Source organism: Vulpes lagopus, chromosome 2, assembly GCF_018345385.1.
Source record: "Vulpes lagopus strain Blue_001 chromosome 2, ASM1834538v1, whole genome shotgun sequence".
Lineage (NCBI taxonomy): Eukaryota > Metazoa > Chordata > Mammalia > Carnivora > Canidae > Vulpes > Vulpes lagopus.
In genome coordinates, this window is record NC_054825.1 from 101501228 (window position 1) to 101520718 (window position 19491).

The following is a 19491-nucleotide window of genomic DNA, read 5'->3' on the forward strand; positions in this document are numbered from 1 at the left end:
GTAAGTGTCTCGAATGCTAAAGGTCAGGTTCAAAATATGTAGGGTCCTCCTTAGGCTGTGTAATTGAAAAAAGAAAGAAAAAAGAAAGGAAAGGCCTATGCTCCATGAGTATAAATACTAAATGGATAATCAGGAAACACAAAAAGTCAGAAGTTCTTTGCAGCTGCCCCTTCCCACATGTGTCAATTAGGAGAAGACAAAAAACACCCACCTTGGCCAGAGGAGGAACCAGGTCTGGACTGGACAGAACAAGGGAACAGAAATGTGTGGAGTCTGGTCCCAGTGCCTGGCCTTTGCCCTTGGACAACTCATTTAACAACTAGAAGCCAAAATCTCATCTGTAACAGAGATGTGGCTTCACTGCACATTTCTCAGGCTTGTGAAAAGACTCAAGAAAGAACATACATACATGGAAGAGCTCTGCAGAGCTCATGTAAATAAAACTTGTCTTATTTGTTAGAAGTTTAAATGATGGCTAAGCCTGGGGTGAAAACTCTAGGAATACCATGAAATGAGAGTAAAATGGGAAATCAAGGTGAGAACACGAAATGTCCCAGAGCAAGAACCCAACAGGCTAGGAACGGTCAGAGCTGGCGGCAGCGACACAGAAGCGTGGGACACAGAAGAGAGACCCCCCCCCCCGCCCATAGCTCCATGCAATGCTCTGAACACAGACACGGCAGCTTCCACGTGGGACTCGAGCATGAAGAGGTCATTCCTAATCTCTATGGAGACTGAACGGAGACACCTGGCCTTGGCACAACACACACTTTTAAATTTTGAGAACTGCTCTGATGTTCCCAAAATAACATTCTGTGTCATTTTCACCAACTGTGAAATCTCACAAAATCTGCTAATTGTGGTAAACTCTGGGTGGTCACAAAAAGCCCGCCTCATCCTCCAACGTCCACTTGACAATCCTGATAACAAACTCCAACCATGATGCCCACTGACCATCCCACAGCTCCCTTCTTACTACTTGTAAGAAACAAAAACAGAAACAGAAAGGTTGTCAAGAGAGCTCTTCGAGTCCCAAAACATACGTACAAAATCTCAGGGGAAATGTCTCATTTAGTTTGCAGAGAATTACCTGATGCTGTTGCTAGGTGGTGCTTATAAATACAAGCACACACCCTAAGATTGCCTTTTTGCTTTAATTAGTGGCCAAGTCAAGCATCCTCAAATGAAGTGCCAACATTTAAAGACTTAAATAAAACAGACTGAGACTGTGTCAGATCAGATAGCAGAACCTACCAGCAGAGTATAAAAATGTGTTTGCAGGGATCCCTGGGTGGCGCAGCGGTTTAGCGCCTGTCTTTGGCCCAGGGCGCGATCCTGGAGACCCGGGATCGAATCCCACATCGGGCTCCCGGTGCATGGAGCCTGCTTCTCCCTCTGCCTGTGTCTCTGCCTCTCTCTCTCTCTCTCTCTCTCTCTCTGTGTGTGACTATCATAAAAAAAAAAAAAAAAATGTGTTTGCAGTCATGTGCTAGAGCTCCTCAAGCTGTCCTGAGCACACGAATCACCCGGGGATCATCAGAAAATGCAGATTCTGGTTCAGCAGGCCGGAGCTTCTGCATCTCTAATAAGCTCCCAGGTGATATGGACTGCTGGCCATGGACCAGGTGCCAGACAGCAGTCGACATTTGACAGCATGAGCCAGCCCTAACGTTGTGTCCACTGGAAGTCCAGTTACTATTTTTAAAAAAAGGTTGAGATAATATGGTTTGGATTTATCGACCCAAAGAAGGTTCATGATATTGGCAATTGATGTCTTTCACTCAGCTAGCCAAGAATCTTCCCGATCCGCTACAAGTCCTGCCCTGGATCCTCTGAGTGGTTGTCAAATAGCAGGGAAATGTCTTCGGGACTGACTGGTGCCCCTGATAAGGAGTTGACCTTATGACACACCCGATGGCTCAGAGAGAAAAATCTGTGACCTGGGGCTACAGAATAAAAGGAAGCAATAAAAACAGGAGTAGTAATTTATTGAGAACTTACGTAAGACCACAAACTCAGGGACAGAACTGGGATAGAGCTCCCGAATGTGATTCCCGGGCCCACACTCACCACGGAGCTCCACTGTCCTGGTGCAGGCCATGATGTGATGAAGTCACGGGGGACAGGAAGGTGTTTACGAGCACCACCACTTTTAAATATGGGACCCTGAGCATGTTCTTTCTCTCTCTCCCTCTCCCTATCCCTCTCTCTCCCTCTCTCTCTCTCCACTTCAGTTTCTTCAGCTTTAATATGGGTTAATAATGGTTTGCACACCTCATTGGGTTTTCTGAGAATTGTAGGAGTCAAGATAAAGCACTTAGCACCATGTCTGACACATCATAAATGCTTCTGTAAACATTTTTCTATTACTATGACTATGACAACTCTATGGCTAGAACCCAGGAAGTAGACTAGAACCAGGAGGAGAGTAGAATCAAGAGAAGAGTTTCCAGCCTACGAAGGAGACCTACAACTGTCAAAAGAAAGGGACCTCCTTTTTTCACTGACCACAAGGCTAATGGGAAAAATACAACCTAGTCCGAATCAGGATTATAGGAAGAACTGGCCTCTGTATGGATTGGCAGCAGGAGGGGGCCCAGGGGCCTAATGCTGGAGTTGACCTACTATGTACCAGATCTGTAGAGATAACATTGAAATTCTAGCCCCTCCAGAACCAAACAGTGAGGCGCTTTAAGACCGCCAACTTGCCACATACTAACAGATGTGACAGGGAAGAGCAGTCCCTGCGGTCGGACCGCAGACAATGGGCAGATGCCCTGAATCCCACAAGAAACCCTTCTACTCCTGCCTGGTGATGGAGAAATGGTACCATGCTAGGAGCCAGAAGCTAGCCAGAGAGACTTCCGTTCTGCCACTAAAGCTGGGTCTTATGGTGTGCTCGCTCAACAACACACTTACTGAGAACCAGCCTACTCCAGGCCCAGCAAGGACCAACGGCACTTCTAGCCCAAATCAGTGGTCCTTCCTCCTTGTCAAAGACACTTCCCAGTGGTCTGAAAACAGAAACACAACTTGGGTAGCTGCATTTTCCATTGCAATTTCTAATATTTAAAACAAGCTTACAGATAAAGATTTCATATGACTTACAGTTTTGACCTGAGAAAGCTTAATAGGAATGAGAGCAGCACCTTTTCTAAAACAGGGCTGAACCTCGGGCTTGATGTTAACTGGAAAATTATGACATGTATCCTACTTTGAGAACCTATAAAGATCAATACATATAAATTACTGTGTGTCAGACACTGCTGGCTGCTTCCCAATATCTATTCCCCACCCCCTCTTCTTTCTCACTGAACAAACTCCAATTATTTTTCAGGGCTATCATATACCCAGTTAAAAAAACAAAACTACAGTAACTAGGCTTTCTTGTAGCATGAGGCTACGTGACAGTCTGGCAACTGAGATGTAAGCCAACTCACTTGATGGAGCTCCCAGGAGGAGACTTGGCGACCACCAGTCTTTTGCCTTCTCTGGGTCTCCCTTCTCTTGCCTGGAATAAAGACGTGACCCTGGAGGTGGAACAGCCGTCTTGCACTGAGGCCTAAAGTATGAAGATGAATGCTACTTGCTACACCACATGCTAAGAATGCCTGAAGAGGATGGCAGGAGCCTGGGCCCCTGACCACATCATGGAGCCCCCATCTACCTCTGAATTCCCCATCTCCAGACCCCCTTTTACAAGAGAAAACTAACACTCCCATTTGGTTAAACTCCTGTAAATTGGATTTTCAGTTATGGGCGCCAGACACTATCCTCACCTGATATACACTGTAAAAGATCATTTGCTCTGCAAAAGCCTTTGGAATTATTTAAAGGCAGAGTGCCATGACCTGTGAACTCATCTGATTTACAAATAATCTCCCTGACATACACTAAGTAGGTAGGATAAGACACACATGTACCAAGTACCTCTCCTCCACTAACATGGTATTAATAACTCACATCGTGGGAATCTGAAGGTCTGCTCTTCAACGTGGTGAAGATTCTGAGAGTCCTCTAAGAGTGAGAACCTCCTGAGAAGATGGGAGTAAAGCCAAAGCACCCAGGCTCACATGCTGCTGTCACTTCCCCCTGTGTGACACTGATCAAGGTACTAAACCTTTCTGTGCTCAGAATGGAACTACAAAATGGAAAAATCTGTTCCTACCTCAAAACGTGGTTACATATGTTAAACAAGTGAATACTTGTACATTCCAGAGAACTGAGCCTGATATGCTGCTAAGATTTATGGAGGACCTATTAAAATTATGATGAAATTGGTGACAGTATAGCTAAACATTCACACAAATGAAAATTATAATAATAAAATAATAATAATAAAATCCACATGAATTAGTTCATTCCATAGACATAAATTCTTTTTCCTAATGCATGCACCTGCCTCATAACCTCATTCACGAGGGAGGGCAAGCTGTAAGGTATGCTCAGGTTTCGACAGCTTTAAATCCAACGGTTTCTACGATGCTCACAATTACCATACCATACTCCTGCAACACCAAGAGTGGCAAAGTCTACACGAAGAACTGCTTATCAGGAGGATGTATTTATAAAGTGGGTGTTGGATAGAGAGGTTAGCAAAGACAACTAAAAATAGTTGTATAAGCAAACAAGTTTGCATTAAGTCAATAGTTGATTGAAAAGTCAATACTTTCGCATCATTACTATGAAAAATATTTAGGCAATGTGTCGTGCAATTTGGAAGAATGCAGCCTCTTGTCTAAGAGTCTGCCACACTCGCTCTTGTTATCTTTTCTAGGTTCTAACACAGAAAGTATCCAGGTCATTCTATGAGGCTGTACTTAAGGTCCAAAAGGGTGCAAGCATTCTGTATCAAGTTGCCACATGCTAACCACAGGTATGTAACCTAATCAGTGTCCAGTGCTCCTGATACCAAGATATCAAACCACTCATAACTGCTCTTTCACGTCAGTAGGAAACTTTCCCTGGATGAAAGAAATCTCAGGTCATAACGTCGAGGCAATTGGATACCAAAAACCTTTGAATCTGCTCTTCCTTTTAGATACTAAGCAAACATAACAGGATGTGAATTTACACTTCTCAAAAAAAAAAAAAAAAGACATGAATCTTGAGGGTGTGAAGATCTCACTCCAAAACCTTCCTGTGTGCCTGTTACCATTTTTCTAGTTGTACATTATCAAGTAGGCTGGCAGGGGCGTAGGAAAGCCAAAGACTGATAAACTGTAACCCCTTCTTTACTCTGGAGCAGTATGCTCCAACAGAAATACACTGCAGGGCACAAATGTGAGGCACATGTCTAATTTTCCATTTTTTTTAGGAGCCACAATTAAGAAGATAAAAATAAGTAGGTGAAGTTAATTTTAATCATAAATCTTATTTAACCCAACATACCCAAAATAGTCACTTCCACACATAGTAAATATGAAAAATTTGGTAATTTACTTTTTTTTTTTGCACTAAGTCTTCACATGGGTGTATTTTACACTTAAAACACACACTACAATTCTAACCAGCCCACTTTGAGGGCTTAAGAGTCACATGTGGCTAGGAGCTACCCTGTTGGTTCAGAACAGCTGTTGGAGGTCAAAACCTGCTGAAAATCAGCCGTTTCTCAAGTTGCTTCTATGATGGACACATGGGTAAAACCAACTCAGTCTCAGCAAGTCACCAGTTGCGGGGATCTGGTGCTGTCTTGAACAGGGGAACATACCCCATTTCAAAATAGGGTCTGAGGACTCACAGCTTTTAAGTCAACGTTTTGTGCCAAGCACTGGCAATGCTATTTACTCTCTACCTAGGCAAACCTAGTCACCAGTGTATAAGCTTGTGCTGCGTTCATCCTCATTTTAAGTAAGAGCCCAGGAAATTCTGGTCCTTGGACAAAGCTCTTCTCTGTTCCCGGTACAGCAGGAAATGATTAGGCATTCCCCACTGACACATGCCATATGGCCCATCTATCTAGAACATCCCATTCCACGTGGTCTCTGTGTACTATGCAGGCATGAGAAATGAGATGCAGAGATGACCAGTTTCCATTACGCCCCAGCCACGGGTGAGACAGTTGGAAAGATGACCTGATCTTACCAGTATTACCTACCTCACAGGTTTACTGTGATGACCAAAGGCAATAACAGAGAGAGAGTTCTTAGCAAACTGTAAAGCGCTATACAATTCTAGTTATTATTATTGAGAAAGGACACCATTCCTCACCTGGAAGAGCAGATAGAAGAAAGAAAAAAAAAAATAGTGACTTGAAACCAAGAGATGATAAGCTGGGGGTGCGGAGGGGAGGGGAGGGGAGGACCCATGAAAACAGAGATTGTTTTTGTGGGCTTCCTTTCTTTGGAAGAGTACAAAGAGGCTTGAGGAAGCTCTATCACTCTTCCCTGGAAATCTTGGGAGGCCGTAAAAAGTGAGCCAGGGCACTCTGAGTGCTTCTTCTACCCCTGCTCCATCACCCATCACCTCCCCAACCCCACTGCTTTCCTCATCCCAAATACAGGTCAGGACACTTATTCTAAACAGATCTCTTCTTGCCAGGGTCTCACTGGGGCCTAAAAACGCAGCGCCACGGCCGGGGTCGGGGTGGGGGTGGGGGTGGGGGTGGGGGTGGGCACTGGCACCTCCCCCAGCAAGTCCCCCCTCCAGGGAGCCTGGCTCACGGCTTGTCGCCGGCGTGCACGCCGCAGTGCCGGCTGTCCCGCTGCCCTGTCGCTTCTCCAACAAAAACAGAGGCTCGGCGGCTCGCCCGAGTCTCCCTCCCTTTACCTGTCCAACCGCCGCGTCCCGCCGGCGAACTACTCCGGGCCGGCGGCATTTACGAGGTCCGCGGGGAGTCACCCACACAAAGGCGCCTTGTGCCTCTCCGCCCCGGGACGGGCAGCCTAGGAGCCGGGCACCGCACCCGGGCCCGGGCGGGGGGGGGGGCGCCCCCAACCTCGCTCTCCGCTGCACCGCTGGACGCTGGGGCTCCCCTCGGCCCGCCTTAACCGCACCCCCAAAAGCAGGCACGAGAGCGAGGGGTGCACGGGCCGCTCCGAAGTTTGCATTGTCACCGCGCAGCGCTCTGGACGCGTCTCGCCTGGAGGAGCCGCAGCGCACCCCGCGCCCCGCGCCCCGCGCCCCGCGGTCCCCCCATCCCTGCGCGGGACACCCGGGCCCCCAGCCCCGCTCACCTCTGGTCCACTCCACCACCTGCTTGGGGCTCCACTTGGTCACCGGCTCCATGGTAGGCGGCTGCGCTCCCCGCTGGGCTAGGGTCGGCGGCGAGTCTTGCTCCCAGGCGGTGCGGCTGGTCCCCGTGCGCCGCAGCGCCCCGTCAAGGCTGCATGACCGCGGTCAGCGGGCCATCCCTGCGCCGCTCCCCCGGGACGGCCTCGGGGCGGCCGCGCGGCCCCTCCTCCAGCTGCCACCGTCCAGCTGCGGCTCCTCCTCCTCCCCCGCGCCGCCGGGAGCCCCGGCACAGCTGCGGCTCCTGGGCGACGGCAGCTGCGGGGACGCGGGGCCCTGACCCCCGGCCCCCCGGGCCTCGGCTCCGCAGGGGGCCCTTGGGGCCCGGCCGCTCCCGCCGCCCGCCCGCCCGCGCCGACGGCCGGGACCTCTAGCTCGGGCTCTCGGGCCGTGCGCTGCGCCCCCCTCCGGCTCCCGCCCTCCCGCCCTCCCGCTCTCCGCCGCGCGCTCCCCCGGGGTCTCCGCGCCGCGTGCGCCCGCGTCCCCGAGCCGGCCCGGCCGCAGGTCCCACCTCCCGCGCCTCCTCCGGGGCTGGACTTGGGCAGGGAGGAGCGCGGGCGAGCGCGCTCGGGTTACAAAGTTTCGGCTCGGGTCGCTGCTCGCGGAATCAAAGAGGGGCGGGGCGGAGGGCCCGGGGAAACTCGGGGCGGGGGTGGGTGGGTCCGCCCGAAGCGGCCGGCTCGGGTTACGCTCCCTCTCCCAGCCCTGCGCGCCCAGCCGGAGTGTCCCGGGCCCTGCTTTCCTTTTCAGGGGGCGGGTTGTAGGTCGTACGTGCATCCCGGAGAGCCCTTTGGCTTGGGTGAGGCCCAGGTCCTATTTGGTAGCAGAACAGTCTGTCTCCGTGTGAGCAACAATACACACACAAAAAGAAAGAAAGAAGAAAAAAAAAAAAGTAGGATCTGCATGTTCTGTTCATTTTCAGCGCTTTGCATCAGTATCGCTCTACGATTAAGCTTTCTTCGTTTTAAGTATCTCAAGGCAAAATTATTTCACTTCGTATTTTAGGTGACACTGTGACAAGGTAACTCAGTTGGTGTTTGTTTGTTTGTTTGTTTGTTTGTTTGTTTTAACGCCCTGAACACCAGCCCGATGTTATTTCCTTCTCCAGAGACAGCAAGCTCACCAAGAGTTTGGGCTACTCACTTCACCCTCCAGTTCATCCATTCTAACCTGCAGTGACAAACTGGCCCTCCATGTGTATATTTTCATCCTTTTACTCATTTTCAAACTAAGCTTTCCCTGTTGGATCTTCAAGGCAAGGGGTCTAAGAGCAATTATCTTTCATTTTAACTCGATATGGGCCAAGTTCTCCTGACTCTGGGATGGGCTGGGCCACAAAGTCCCATGAATCTTGCCTTGAAGACAACAAAAGGGCCAAGGTATTTGAAGGTGCCCAACACATTGGCAACAAAAGGGCCAAGGCATTTGAAGGTGCCCAACACAGAATGATGGCGTGTGGGCAAAGCCAGAGGAGTTGGGGAGGAAATGGCCCTCACTTCTGGGGCAAGGGGAAATGGAGCTAATCATCTCATTCTCAGCCTTCTCCCACTCTCATCTGAAATGAAAAACTTTGATCCAACCCCTTCTGTTTTCCTACTTAGGTCTTGGGTGGCAGTCAGGGGCCACGGGGCTGTCACTCACAGCAAGCACCCAGGGATTGAAGAGCAGCTCCCATGCCGTCCCTGCGCTAATGGAAAGCAATCGCCCGCATGCCAGGGGAAAGGCTACCTCCCTGTTACTGAGTATGAGGTGCTTGGCAGGCCAGAGCTGGTGTGGTAATGGTTACCCTGCAAGATTCAACTCACTTCTTTTAGTAATGCTACTGCAATGATACATCAACTTCATGCTAAAGTGAATCATAATACATTGGTAGCTTTCAGCATTATTTCTTGCTGTATATAATAGTCGTATTTGCAAAACGAGCTGATGCTCATTTGGATTAGTCATCAATCTTGAAGGAAAAGGTACTAGCCAGCCAAAAACAAAACAAAACAAAACAATAAGAACAACAAAAACATACAAAAATCGAGTGCACAATTGTGGAGAATGACATGAGGAAGGCCCTTCCACATTTCATAAGACTCAATTCTGAGGCCAAAATGAACCCTGAACAGAGGGAAAGTCATGAATTCGAATATTTACCTCTCCTCCTTCAAAGCCTCCCATGAAACACCCCCCTCCTCCCGGGAGTGAGCTCTACCACCTGCTCATAAAGATTCTCTTGGCACTTCACGATTCTTACCTCTAATTATGACTATTTATTCACACCTTCCCCTTGGAGACTTGAAGGCAGAACCTACCTGATATTATTTATATAGAGCTCTCTCCTCTTCCTCTTCCTATCACGCAGCTGGTAGCACCTCACACCAAGTCAAAGGAGTGCTTAGTATTCAATCAGCATCTGTGAATGCCTCCTATGCCCCCAGCCACCATATTCACAAAATATTTGTTGAATTAGTGTGATAGGTACTATTTATACAAGTCTGTTAGGATGCATATGTTGAAAAGATGGCTAGCAGCAGGCCTTAGCACCTGTTGTACACTGTGATTAGCTGGAGTAAGAAGAAAAAAAACTTTAAAAAGTGAAACAACATCAGATCACCCCCCCCCCACCCACCCACCCATGCCACCTCTGGGGCTGAGGAAACACAACACAGATATGCAGTTATCAAATACAATGATTTTTTTTAATTTTTATTTATTTATGATAGTCACAGAGAGAGAGAGAGAGAGAGGCAGAGACACAGGTAGAGGGAGAAGCAGGCTCCATGCACCGGGAGCCCGACGTGGGATTGGATCCCCGGTCTCCAGGATCGCGCCCTGGGCCAAAGGCAGGCGCTAAACCGCAGCGCCACCCAGGGATCCCGATTTTTTTTTTTTTTTTTTTTTTTGATCAAGAGTTATTGGCAGACTAGCAAACCTGGCAAAGACAATGACAAACTTCCTGGTTGAGTAAATGACCTTCAAAAAAGGTGATCTTTATGAATGGATAAAGAAGCTGTGGTTTATGTATACAATGGAATATTACTCAGCAATTAGAAACGACAAATACCCACCATTTGCTTCAACGTGGATGGAACTGGAGGGTATTATGCTGAGTGAAATAAGTCAATCGGAGAAGGACAAACAGTGTATGTTCTCATTCATTTGGGGAATATGAATAATAGTGAAAGGGAATATAAAGGAAGGGAAAAGAAATGTTGGGAAATATCAGGAAGGGAGACAGAACATAAAGACTCCTAACTCGGGGAAACGAACTAGGGGTGGTGGAAGGGGAGGAGGGCGGGTGTTGGAGGGGAATGGGTGACGGGCACTGAGGTGGACACTTGACGGGATGAGCACTGGGTGTTTTTCTGTATGTTGGTAAATTAAACACCAATAAAAGTTAATTAAAAAAAAAAGGTGATCTTTAAAACTTAATAATATCACTCGTTAATCATCTTTATGGCAGAAAGTCGGGAAAAGGACTTTGACATTTGTCATTGGGTTCACTAGGAAACAACCAATCTTATCCACACCTTTTGTTACAGCAATAACTGTACATTGTCACCTTTAATTATGAATAGGATGACCACATAATTTATCTCCAAACCAAGATATTCCTGAATACTAAAGGGAAGCTATCGATAATCACATGGAAATAATATGAATAAAGTGGGCCACATGGTCCCCGTAATTATGAAAAAAAAATTCAAGTGTTCATGATTTTGCTATAGAATTTTACTTGAGGTTTTTCACAATGTTTTTGAATTCATTCACATTAGCCTTTACTGGGGAGTTAAAAGCTAAAATTCTGAGAGTCAAGCAAGATTTTGCAAAATTGCATCCCACTGAGTCAACACACTATCTGTTCTCAGTACATAAATACATCATAGTTAAAGAGGAAGGCCATGCTAAGATCTCTAACCCAGAAGACCAATTAACTATCTAAATGAATTAGCGTTCTGTTTACACTTCAAGTCCTGAAGGCTAATTACTATTTAAATAAGGCCTTCTGCTTTAATTACAGCTGTTAGCATGTGAAAGTTTTAGGGAGGCCTGCCTTCCTGTCTGAAATGCAAACTTGAAGACATCCAGAGTCACTAATGGCACAGAATAAAGGCAGAATCTTAGGTAAATAGCTTCGGAAATTAAAGTGCAGACAGAAAGATCATTTGTAAATTTGCTAAGTTTTCTTCTCTGCTAGTTATAATCTGTAGCTCTACTATTACACAGTGTATGCATGCACATTACCAAACTGCAACTATGTCATCTTCTTCAGAATTACTCATTTGGACCTTGATGTTTACCACAATTCATGACACAGGGCAAGAAACTGAATAAATCCTCTTCTAAATTGAACTGATTTGTAGAACTGATACCAGAACCCAAGTCTAGATTTCTCTTCCAGCTTCTTCATTTTTCTGACTTTGAGTCTCCTTGTACATAGAGGTCATTTAGTCAACCAATGAAATACTCATTCAGTACTTATAGGGCATTAAACTAAGCACAAAGAAGATTCAGAAACAAATGGCAGTTTTATATATCTAAAAAAAATTCTTTTTTTTGGTAGCCTTCATACCCAGTGTATAGCCCACCACAGGGCTTGAACTCATGACCCTGAGATCAAGACCTGAGCTGAGATCAAGAGTTTGACACTTACCGAACTGAGCCACCCAGGTGCCCCTAGTGCCAGTAATATTTATAGGCCAAAGGTACCGTGTGATTTTCTGAGGGGAAGATTTCTTCAGTCATCTTTATCAGAGGGAAGGATCCTGGTAAACCTAGACAAGAAAGTTTTAAAGGGCAACATGGTATTAACATTTTGAACCAGTCCATATTTTATTAATGTTTTAATTGGAGAACTAAGGATGGAACACTTTGGATTAGTGGCTATTACTAAATTGGACGAACATGGGAGTAGCAAAATAAGGAAGCTTTTAAACAGGTTATGAATCTATAAAGACCTAGTCTCCTTCACCAGTCCAAAACACTGGGGTTTGTTTGTTTGTTCATATATATATAAAGAAAAAATAAATATAACACAAGGTACTCCAAAGATTCAGCTTTATCTCATAATCTTAGGTCCCCTTCATTATTCTTTCTTTCCTATCACATTGCCTTTACTATTTTCAGAACATTCCGAACTATTTAATGTTTTCTTCACACATAATTGTCTCGTGTATGTCTCTCAAGTTATCTTTTATCTTGAGCAATCCCACACAATTCTGCAAAATGCTGCCTGGGAAATATCCCACAGTTAGAAGGACACATTCTTATCTATGACATGACCTCATTGCAAAATCCTCAGTTAACTAAATTATCCAGCCTGCTGATAATCTTGTCTTTCATTCAATCCCATTTGGTCTGAATTCTTCACACCATGGTAATGTGGTTAATCTTCCTAAATATTCAGGTTCCCCATCAGAAAATTCAGGTAGTCAAGTCCTTAGATTCTGTGTGTGTGTGTGTGTGTGTGTGTGTGTGTGTTTAAAGTCTCACAAGTGCTGCCTTACTTCTTCTAATTCTTTTGCATTCAGTTACATTAATTAAGTCATCCTACAGGAGGAAAGCTGATATTTGGCTTTTTACTGAGCCTTGTCTGTAACTCAGAGATCAATGTCAATTGGATAAGTGTTCAAACACCCCACCTATTTTAAGTCAGACTGGGAGATGCTGATTAGACTTTTCTAACACAAGAGAGAAACAGTGACACCATTAAATCCTATTTTCCAGGATTTATAGCTATATTTTTGAAGAGTTGTTTCATGAAGCAATATCCACAGAAGAGTTGAGCTTCCTCACCCGCAATGACTAACATAGCTAACAAAGGAGTATGCTATAGACAAAGAAGGAACCATCAATCCTACATTTTCCCCCACGGCTTTACGCTCCTTTTCATTCCAGCTATCAAATTGCAGAATGTCCAAAAAGAACAGAATGCCATTTGCACCAGTTGTTCTTATAATTTCATTTTAACATTGAGGGACTCATAATCTCCAAACAAGTACAAATAATACCAATAGTTTCAGACTCAATGATTTTTGTTTCAAATATAAACTCCATGTTGATAATGACAGACAAAAATTGGGGCTAAGAAAAGAAAAGACTAATGTAAGTCATTCTAGCCCTAAAAACAAAACAAAACAAAACAAAAACCCTATAATTCAATTAGGCCAAGTAAACTTTTAACAGTAGAAATAAAACACAAGTTTGAGTTTCATAAACACACTCACCCAAAATTTTACAAAACTCTTTAAGGTGTTCACAAGAACATAAACATTGTTTATTTGGTAATTTATATTTTTCTAATTTGAGTTTTGCCTAACTGAAATATCTATAATGACGTTTCAAATCAAATGGAAATATATATCCAAATGCTCTAGACTAGAGTTAAACAACTTTAATGAACTTGGAGTTCAGCATGTAAGATGCTTACTTTCATTACATAGCCACTATTGCATATAGAGGAGGGGAATTTATTCAAGTTTTGGCCTACCAAGAGCATGTAAATTCTGCAGCCACCACTAAATAACACGACCAGATTTTCACCCACAGCACATTTATTCCTCTTATTTGGATCCTCAGGCATTCAAGCCTGTAACAGGACCCTATTCCTTAATTGTCTACAACTAGCCCTTCGTATTTGGAAATGCCATAATCATCTGGGATGGGGGAAAGGTGGAAAGAAAAAGAACACGGCAGAAAAGCAGGAAGTGCTTCAGCCTCCTTCAACATCAAAAAGAAAAGGATGAAAATTAATACCAATCAGTGTTTTCCTGTATAGAGTCAAATGATTCCATAGGATTTTAAGAACACTCCCAAAGGTCCAATTGAACAGGAAAACTCACACTTGCTGCCAAAGAGTCAGCAAAATAGTTGTTAAAACCCCAACCAGCTCACAAGTGTTAGCAACAGTAATTGTTTTACAGTATGCACTGTACTCTGACAAAACTCCCAGATCAAATCTCTTTTTTCAATTTGAGCTCCACTGAAGTTTCGCATTTAGTTACAGAAGAATGGGATTAAATTCATTCCCTTTCTTTTTCCTCCTTCTCCCAAGCTTCCCAAGAAGAGATTCCAAGAGTTGGAGGAACCTCAGTTTGGAGGCTCAAAGAAAACCCTTTGGTGGTTAAACGCTTGATACCCAAGTCCCAGGAAATCCCTTGCTGCTGGTGGAACCAAACCAAGGGGGTACCTGCATAGGCCCCATGAGAGGTAACTGGCAGGCCTTACTTCTGCCCTGCTCCATCAATGTCCCCTGTGGATATCACACGGTGGCCAGCCAGGGGAAGGAGGGTATCAGAATAATTCTGCTTCTGGCTTCACTGGCCAGGTAACACCAAAAGGCCAGGTCGGCCTTCTGTATCACCTCCCTTTCCCAGAGCAAACTCCTCCCCCTCTATGCCACTGTGTTGTGGTTCAATAACTTCATCTCCGCTGAGACACTGACCTAAGAAGATCATCTTCTTAGAGAATTCACCTGTTGAACGGAAACTCTTTGAGATCCTAGCTAACTTTCTCATCTCAATCTCTTAATCAGCCTATAACCAGCCAGGTAACCTTGACCAAATCAGCCTCTTCAGGCCTATAAGGAGGATCTAGGCCTAAAGGAACTTTTAAGAATCCTTCCAGCTTTGCATTTCTATTTTTTAAACAATGAGGTGTCAGTGGTTGGGGACAGAGGAGGGGAAGGCAGTTTTGCATGAGAGACCTGACCCATTCCTTCCTGTCTGATGTCAGCCTGAAGGGCTCACCATGGCTGTATAAAATCACTAGGTAAAACTGGCTTTGAAAATAGGAAACAAAATAGTGATAAAGGGAAAAAAAGGAAGAGGTTCAAGCTTCTGTATATTATTTATAGATTTTACCATAGCATGAACATAAGCAATTTGTCAGAATGAAGTTACACAGTTTGCCAGAAGCTATCAATCATGTGATCATAGCAAATCCTATTTTGGTTGTCAAACTAAGGATTTCACTTCTGTCAGTATTAAAATAAAATTAGTAAAGATACTAAAGGCAAAGAGACACACATATTACTTGGCATCAAATGCCAAGTCTGGCTCCTTCTTGACTGTCTGGCTGCCCAAGAAAGAAATGTTACCTGGTGTGAAGTGAGGTGCCCCCTATTTCATTTAGGTTTCAAACTGCTTTTTCCTTTCCAGTCCCCTTCACCTTGGTTTCTCCACTATTCAGGAGGTCTTCTGGGCAAACACTGTTTAAATTTTAATTTCACTAGATTTTTTTTAACAACTTAAATTTTATTTAGTTCTGGTTTTTTTCCCTTTTTCCCCCCCTCAGATGAAAACATATGTACAAAATGATCTCTACTTAAATTACTATTTTATGGGATGCCTGGATGGCTCAGTGGTTGAGCATCTGCCTTCAGCACAGGGCATGATCCCGGGGTCCTGGATTGAGTCCCGCATCGGGGTCCCTGCAGGGAGCCTGCCTCTCCTTCTGCCTATGTCTCTGCCTCTCTCTGTGTGTCTCTTGTCAATAAATAAATAAAATCTTTAAATAAATTAATTACAATTTTGTAAGGAATGAAATCCTAAATTCAGAGATTTTGTTTATCCAGAAAAGAAAAACAAAGCAAAACGAAACATGTACCAGAATGTTCTACTATCAGCTGTGCCCATATCCCTTCACCAAGTAATGATTCACCAAATCATTTCATCTCTCTGGAGTCAGAGACCAGAGAGAATCAAACCATCTATAAAGTCTCTGTTTGTTCCATGTCATCATATATTTAACCATGGCCACACTGCCTACCATTGCTTAAAAATCAGCATAAATACATCTGAGGTTTGCCCCCTCCTACCCAAAGGAACTCCCAGATACAAGTATGCCCTTAATCAGCACTTGATTTTTTTTCATTTCACATTCATTGTGTCCTACTATGTCTTTCTCAGACAATGACCTTCTATCCTCCTCAGTCTGTGCCTCTGTACAACTAGAAATGTGTAAGATATCCAAGACCCCACACTCCCCTACCAATGCAATGAGAGAAAAAGTGCCTCTTCTACTCCCCTTTCTCTTTAACATCTGACTCAGTCACCAGCTTCTTCCATTTACAGCAGGATCTAGGAATAGAAATGAAATCTTCACATAACTGACAAGGTCTGAAATCTGACTGATTACCTTTTATATGATTTTTTAAATTTCTTCTTCTGATAATACTTGCCTCTGTGGTTATTTGTCATAATAAAGAGGGGGGAACAATTCAAAGAATGGTGTTATCTTCAGTTACTAATTAATCCACTAAGAAACTTAAAAGCATTCCCTTCCAGGGGAAGGTCTTATATAGTTGACAAGAGTCCTTTATGTTCAAAGATGCAGAGGCTAAATCATTGTCAATCCCCAGTAGAACTGCCATAGTTTTAAAGAATCCCTAAAGGCTTTCTATGGAAGACTGCCCAAAGGGGAAGTCCAGTCATGGAGAAAAGTTGAGCTTGATGAATTCCAAATTTGCCATTTCAGTCCTTAAGAAGAACTGTTCTCAAACATAGGCCACAAAGGCCCTCTCATCTGTTCCAGTCAAATATGCAGATATAGACAGGTAGCTGAAGATTTATTCTTTTGCCTTCATTTCTCTATGTGCTATTTATATCCTCTGAATAAGGATACACAATCTTTCACCAGGTTTCTAAACTAAAGGGTAGCAGACCACAATTTTAAATGTTCATTTTCTGGCACAGCATTTATGTACAGACAAGCCTAAGGATCCCACACAGGAGCTTTGTTTCTATAGACAAAGAAAGTCGCTTCAAAAGTAATGTATTTGAGAACCAGAGGGGATTTTATTTTAACCCTGAGCCTTGAAAGTCCAGTCTCCAGTCATTCAGATAAATCACGTTCAGTACAAAGTTCAATACAAACTTAAATCCATCAGCTAATACCATAACTGAAAAAATAAATCTCAAATGTTTTTACCCACAGAACCCTAAACAGTGTTGACACGTAGTAGCAAAACAGCCAAAACAGTAAGAAAAGAATGAAGCTCAAGAAACCTAAATGTTCAATGATTCTTTGTCCAAAATAAATAAAAAACAATAGCTATAAAATAAGGTAGAATTTATTAACATTCTTCATACTGTATATAAAATAAGGCAAAATTAATTTTGAAATATCTCTGAAACATACCATTTAATTTGTTCTTCAAAAAAAAAATTGTTCTTCAATGCATCAGAGTAATTCTGGAGGTTGTAAAATACATCTGCAAATTCTTTGATATCTCCCCTTCAAGAGGTAGAGGTTAATTCCCTTCCTCTTGAGTGAGTGACTTGCTTCTTACAGAATATGGCATTAAGTGAAGATAGTGATTTTGAGACTATGTCTTAAAGAACATGTGGCTTCTGCCTATCATTCTGTTGGATCACTCCCTGTGGAAAAAGCCCACTTCCATGCCAGGAGGACCCCTAAGCAGCCCAGCAGAGAGGTCTGTGTGATGCAGAACTGAGGCTTTCTGCCAATGACCAGCATTCACCTGCCAGCCATGGGAGTTAGCTACCGCAGAAGTAATCCTTCAACCCTAGTTGAGCCTTCAAATATCTGCAGCCTTGGTCAAGATCTTGATTGAGAAGCCCCTAAGCTGAACTACTAGCTAAGCCAACTCTGGATCGTTGACTCATGGAAAGTGAGTGAGACAATGAACATTTATAGCTTTATGCTGCAGTAAGTTAGGCAACAATAGATAACTAATATAGAATATCTGAACCATTTCTACACTAAGATTTCTATCATATACATATATAGTATGTCACTATCTCAAACATTATTGATGTATCCATTGTCAGCCCCATCCCTTTAGAATGTACTCTGCATGAAAGCAAAAAAAAAAAATTTCCTTTTTTTCAGTGCTGTGCACTTACAGTGAAAAACAATGCATGGCACAGTGTAGGGGCTCAATAAATATTTCTTGAACAGGCAGCCCTGGTGGCTCAGGGCAGCCCCGGTGGCCCGGCAGTTTAGCAATGCCTTCATCCCCAGGAGTGATCCTGGAGACCTGGGATCGAGTCCCAAGTCAGGCTCCCTGCATGGAGCCTGCTCCTCCCTCTGCCTGTGTCTCTGCCTCTCTCTCTCTCTCTCTCTCTCTCTCTCTGTGTGTGTGTGTCTCTCATGAATAAATAAATAAAATCTTTAAAATATATATATTTCTTGAACGTATGAATCATGTGGTGAATTCATCATAATCTCTATCAGATAAATAGTAGAGGATTAAAAAAACTTTTTCAAGTATTTCCTCAGTAGTAAACTAAACTTTAGCAAAGTGGCAAAATGGTAACAATATTTATAGTAAAGGTGGGATAACTTTTCTAATGTTAAGATAATTTTATTACATTGGAACTACTTGTGGAACTATTTGTTGACAAAAGGAAAGTATTGAACTAAGGATAAAATTCTAGAATCTCTCCACATAGTGCTAACCAATGAACAAGTATGAGAAGGAAGAATTCTATAGAAAAACAAGCAAAAAAAAGAAAAAAAAAGCAAAAAGCAAAACAATAACTAAACATACAAACAAGCACCCACCACCCCCAAATCTAGTGTGAGAGAATAGATATGATTGACTCTATTGATAATTTGAAAATGCTGAGAGACTGTAACATGAGTACAGTGTGGTCAGTCTCCTAAGAGCCAAAATAAATAATACAGTGTTTGTTTTCAACACCTGCTAAGCTTTTGCTTTCCTGTGTATACTACAGAGCCAGATAGATCTGTTGGTTTTGTTTTTAGCTGCTTTCCTATTTGTATATAAAGATTCCTCTAATCAGTCTAATTATTTTCTCCCTGTGTCTAACTAAATCTTTCTCTACTGAATTGACTCTTCATCCAAGTTATACAATTCCTCTGTGCTCTTCCATGGCAGTCATTGTGTCATTTTACTTTCTTTGTACTCACTGGACATGAGAAAACACTAAGTAACTATGCTGCCTTTTAACCATTCTGATCTAACACAGCTTTAAAAAGTCTATGATTATCTTATTATCAATTCAACTCCTATTTGTTCTGGGTCCTACAAATAAAATAATATTTTAAAAAATTAGATAATGCTTTCTAAAAGATAATGTAACCTGCCCGCCAAAAATGTTACAGCAGTAGACAAGACCACCACAGTAGGCTTGTGCCTAACAGGCAACTAGGGTAATAATATATTAATTCAACCTCTGGGCTGAATTATGTTACAGAGATGGAAGCTATGCAAGGTCAGTGAAATCAGAAGTAAGTAAACATTTCAGAAGGAGAAAGGTTCTTATATGGGTTGAATGAGCTACA

At 43.5% G+C, this 19491-nt stretch overlaps 1 protein-coding gene across 2 annotated transcripts in view; it reads right to left on the reverse strand.

Annotated features, from left to right (window-relative positions):
* Positions 1-7723, reverse strand: part of CNKSR3 (CNKSR family member 3) — an 88150-nt gene extending 80427 nt beyond the window's left edge. The window contains exons 1-2 of one of the 2 annotated variants that reach the window (XM_041737833.1): positions 7176-7714; positions 6098-6210 (exon numbers count right to left, since the gene is read on the reverse strand). Coding sequence is in view for 1 of the 2 variants with exons in the window: in XM_041737822.1 (XP_041593756.1) it covers positions 7176-7227 (52 nt within the window). In the remaining variant the exon portion in view is untranslated. Of the gene's footprint in view, positions 1-6097; positions 6211-7175 lie in introns of both variants that reach the window. The other variant, XM_041737822.1, reaches the window with a different exon arrangement.
* Between the last annotated feature and the right edge of the window lie 11768 nt (positions 7724-19491).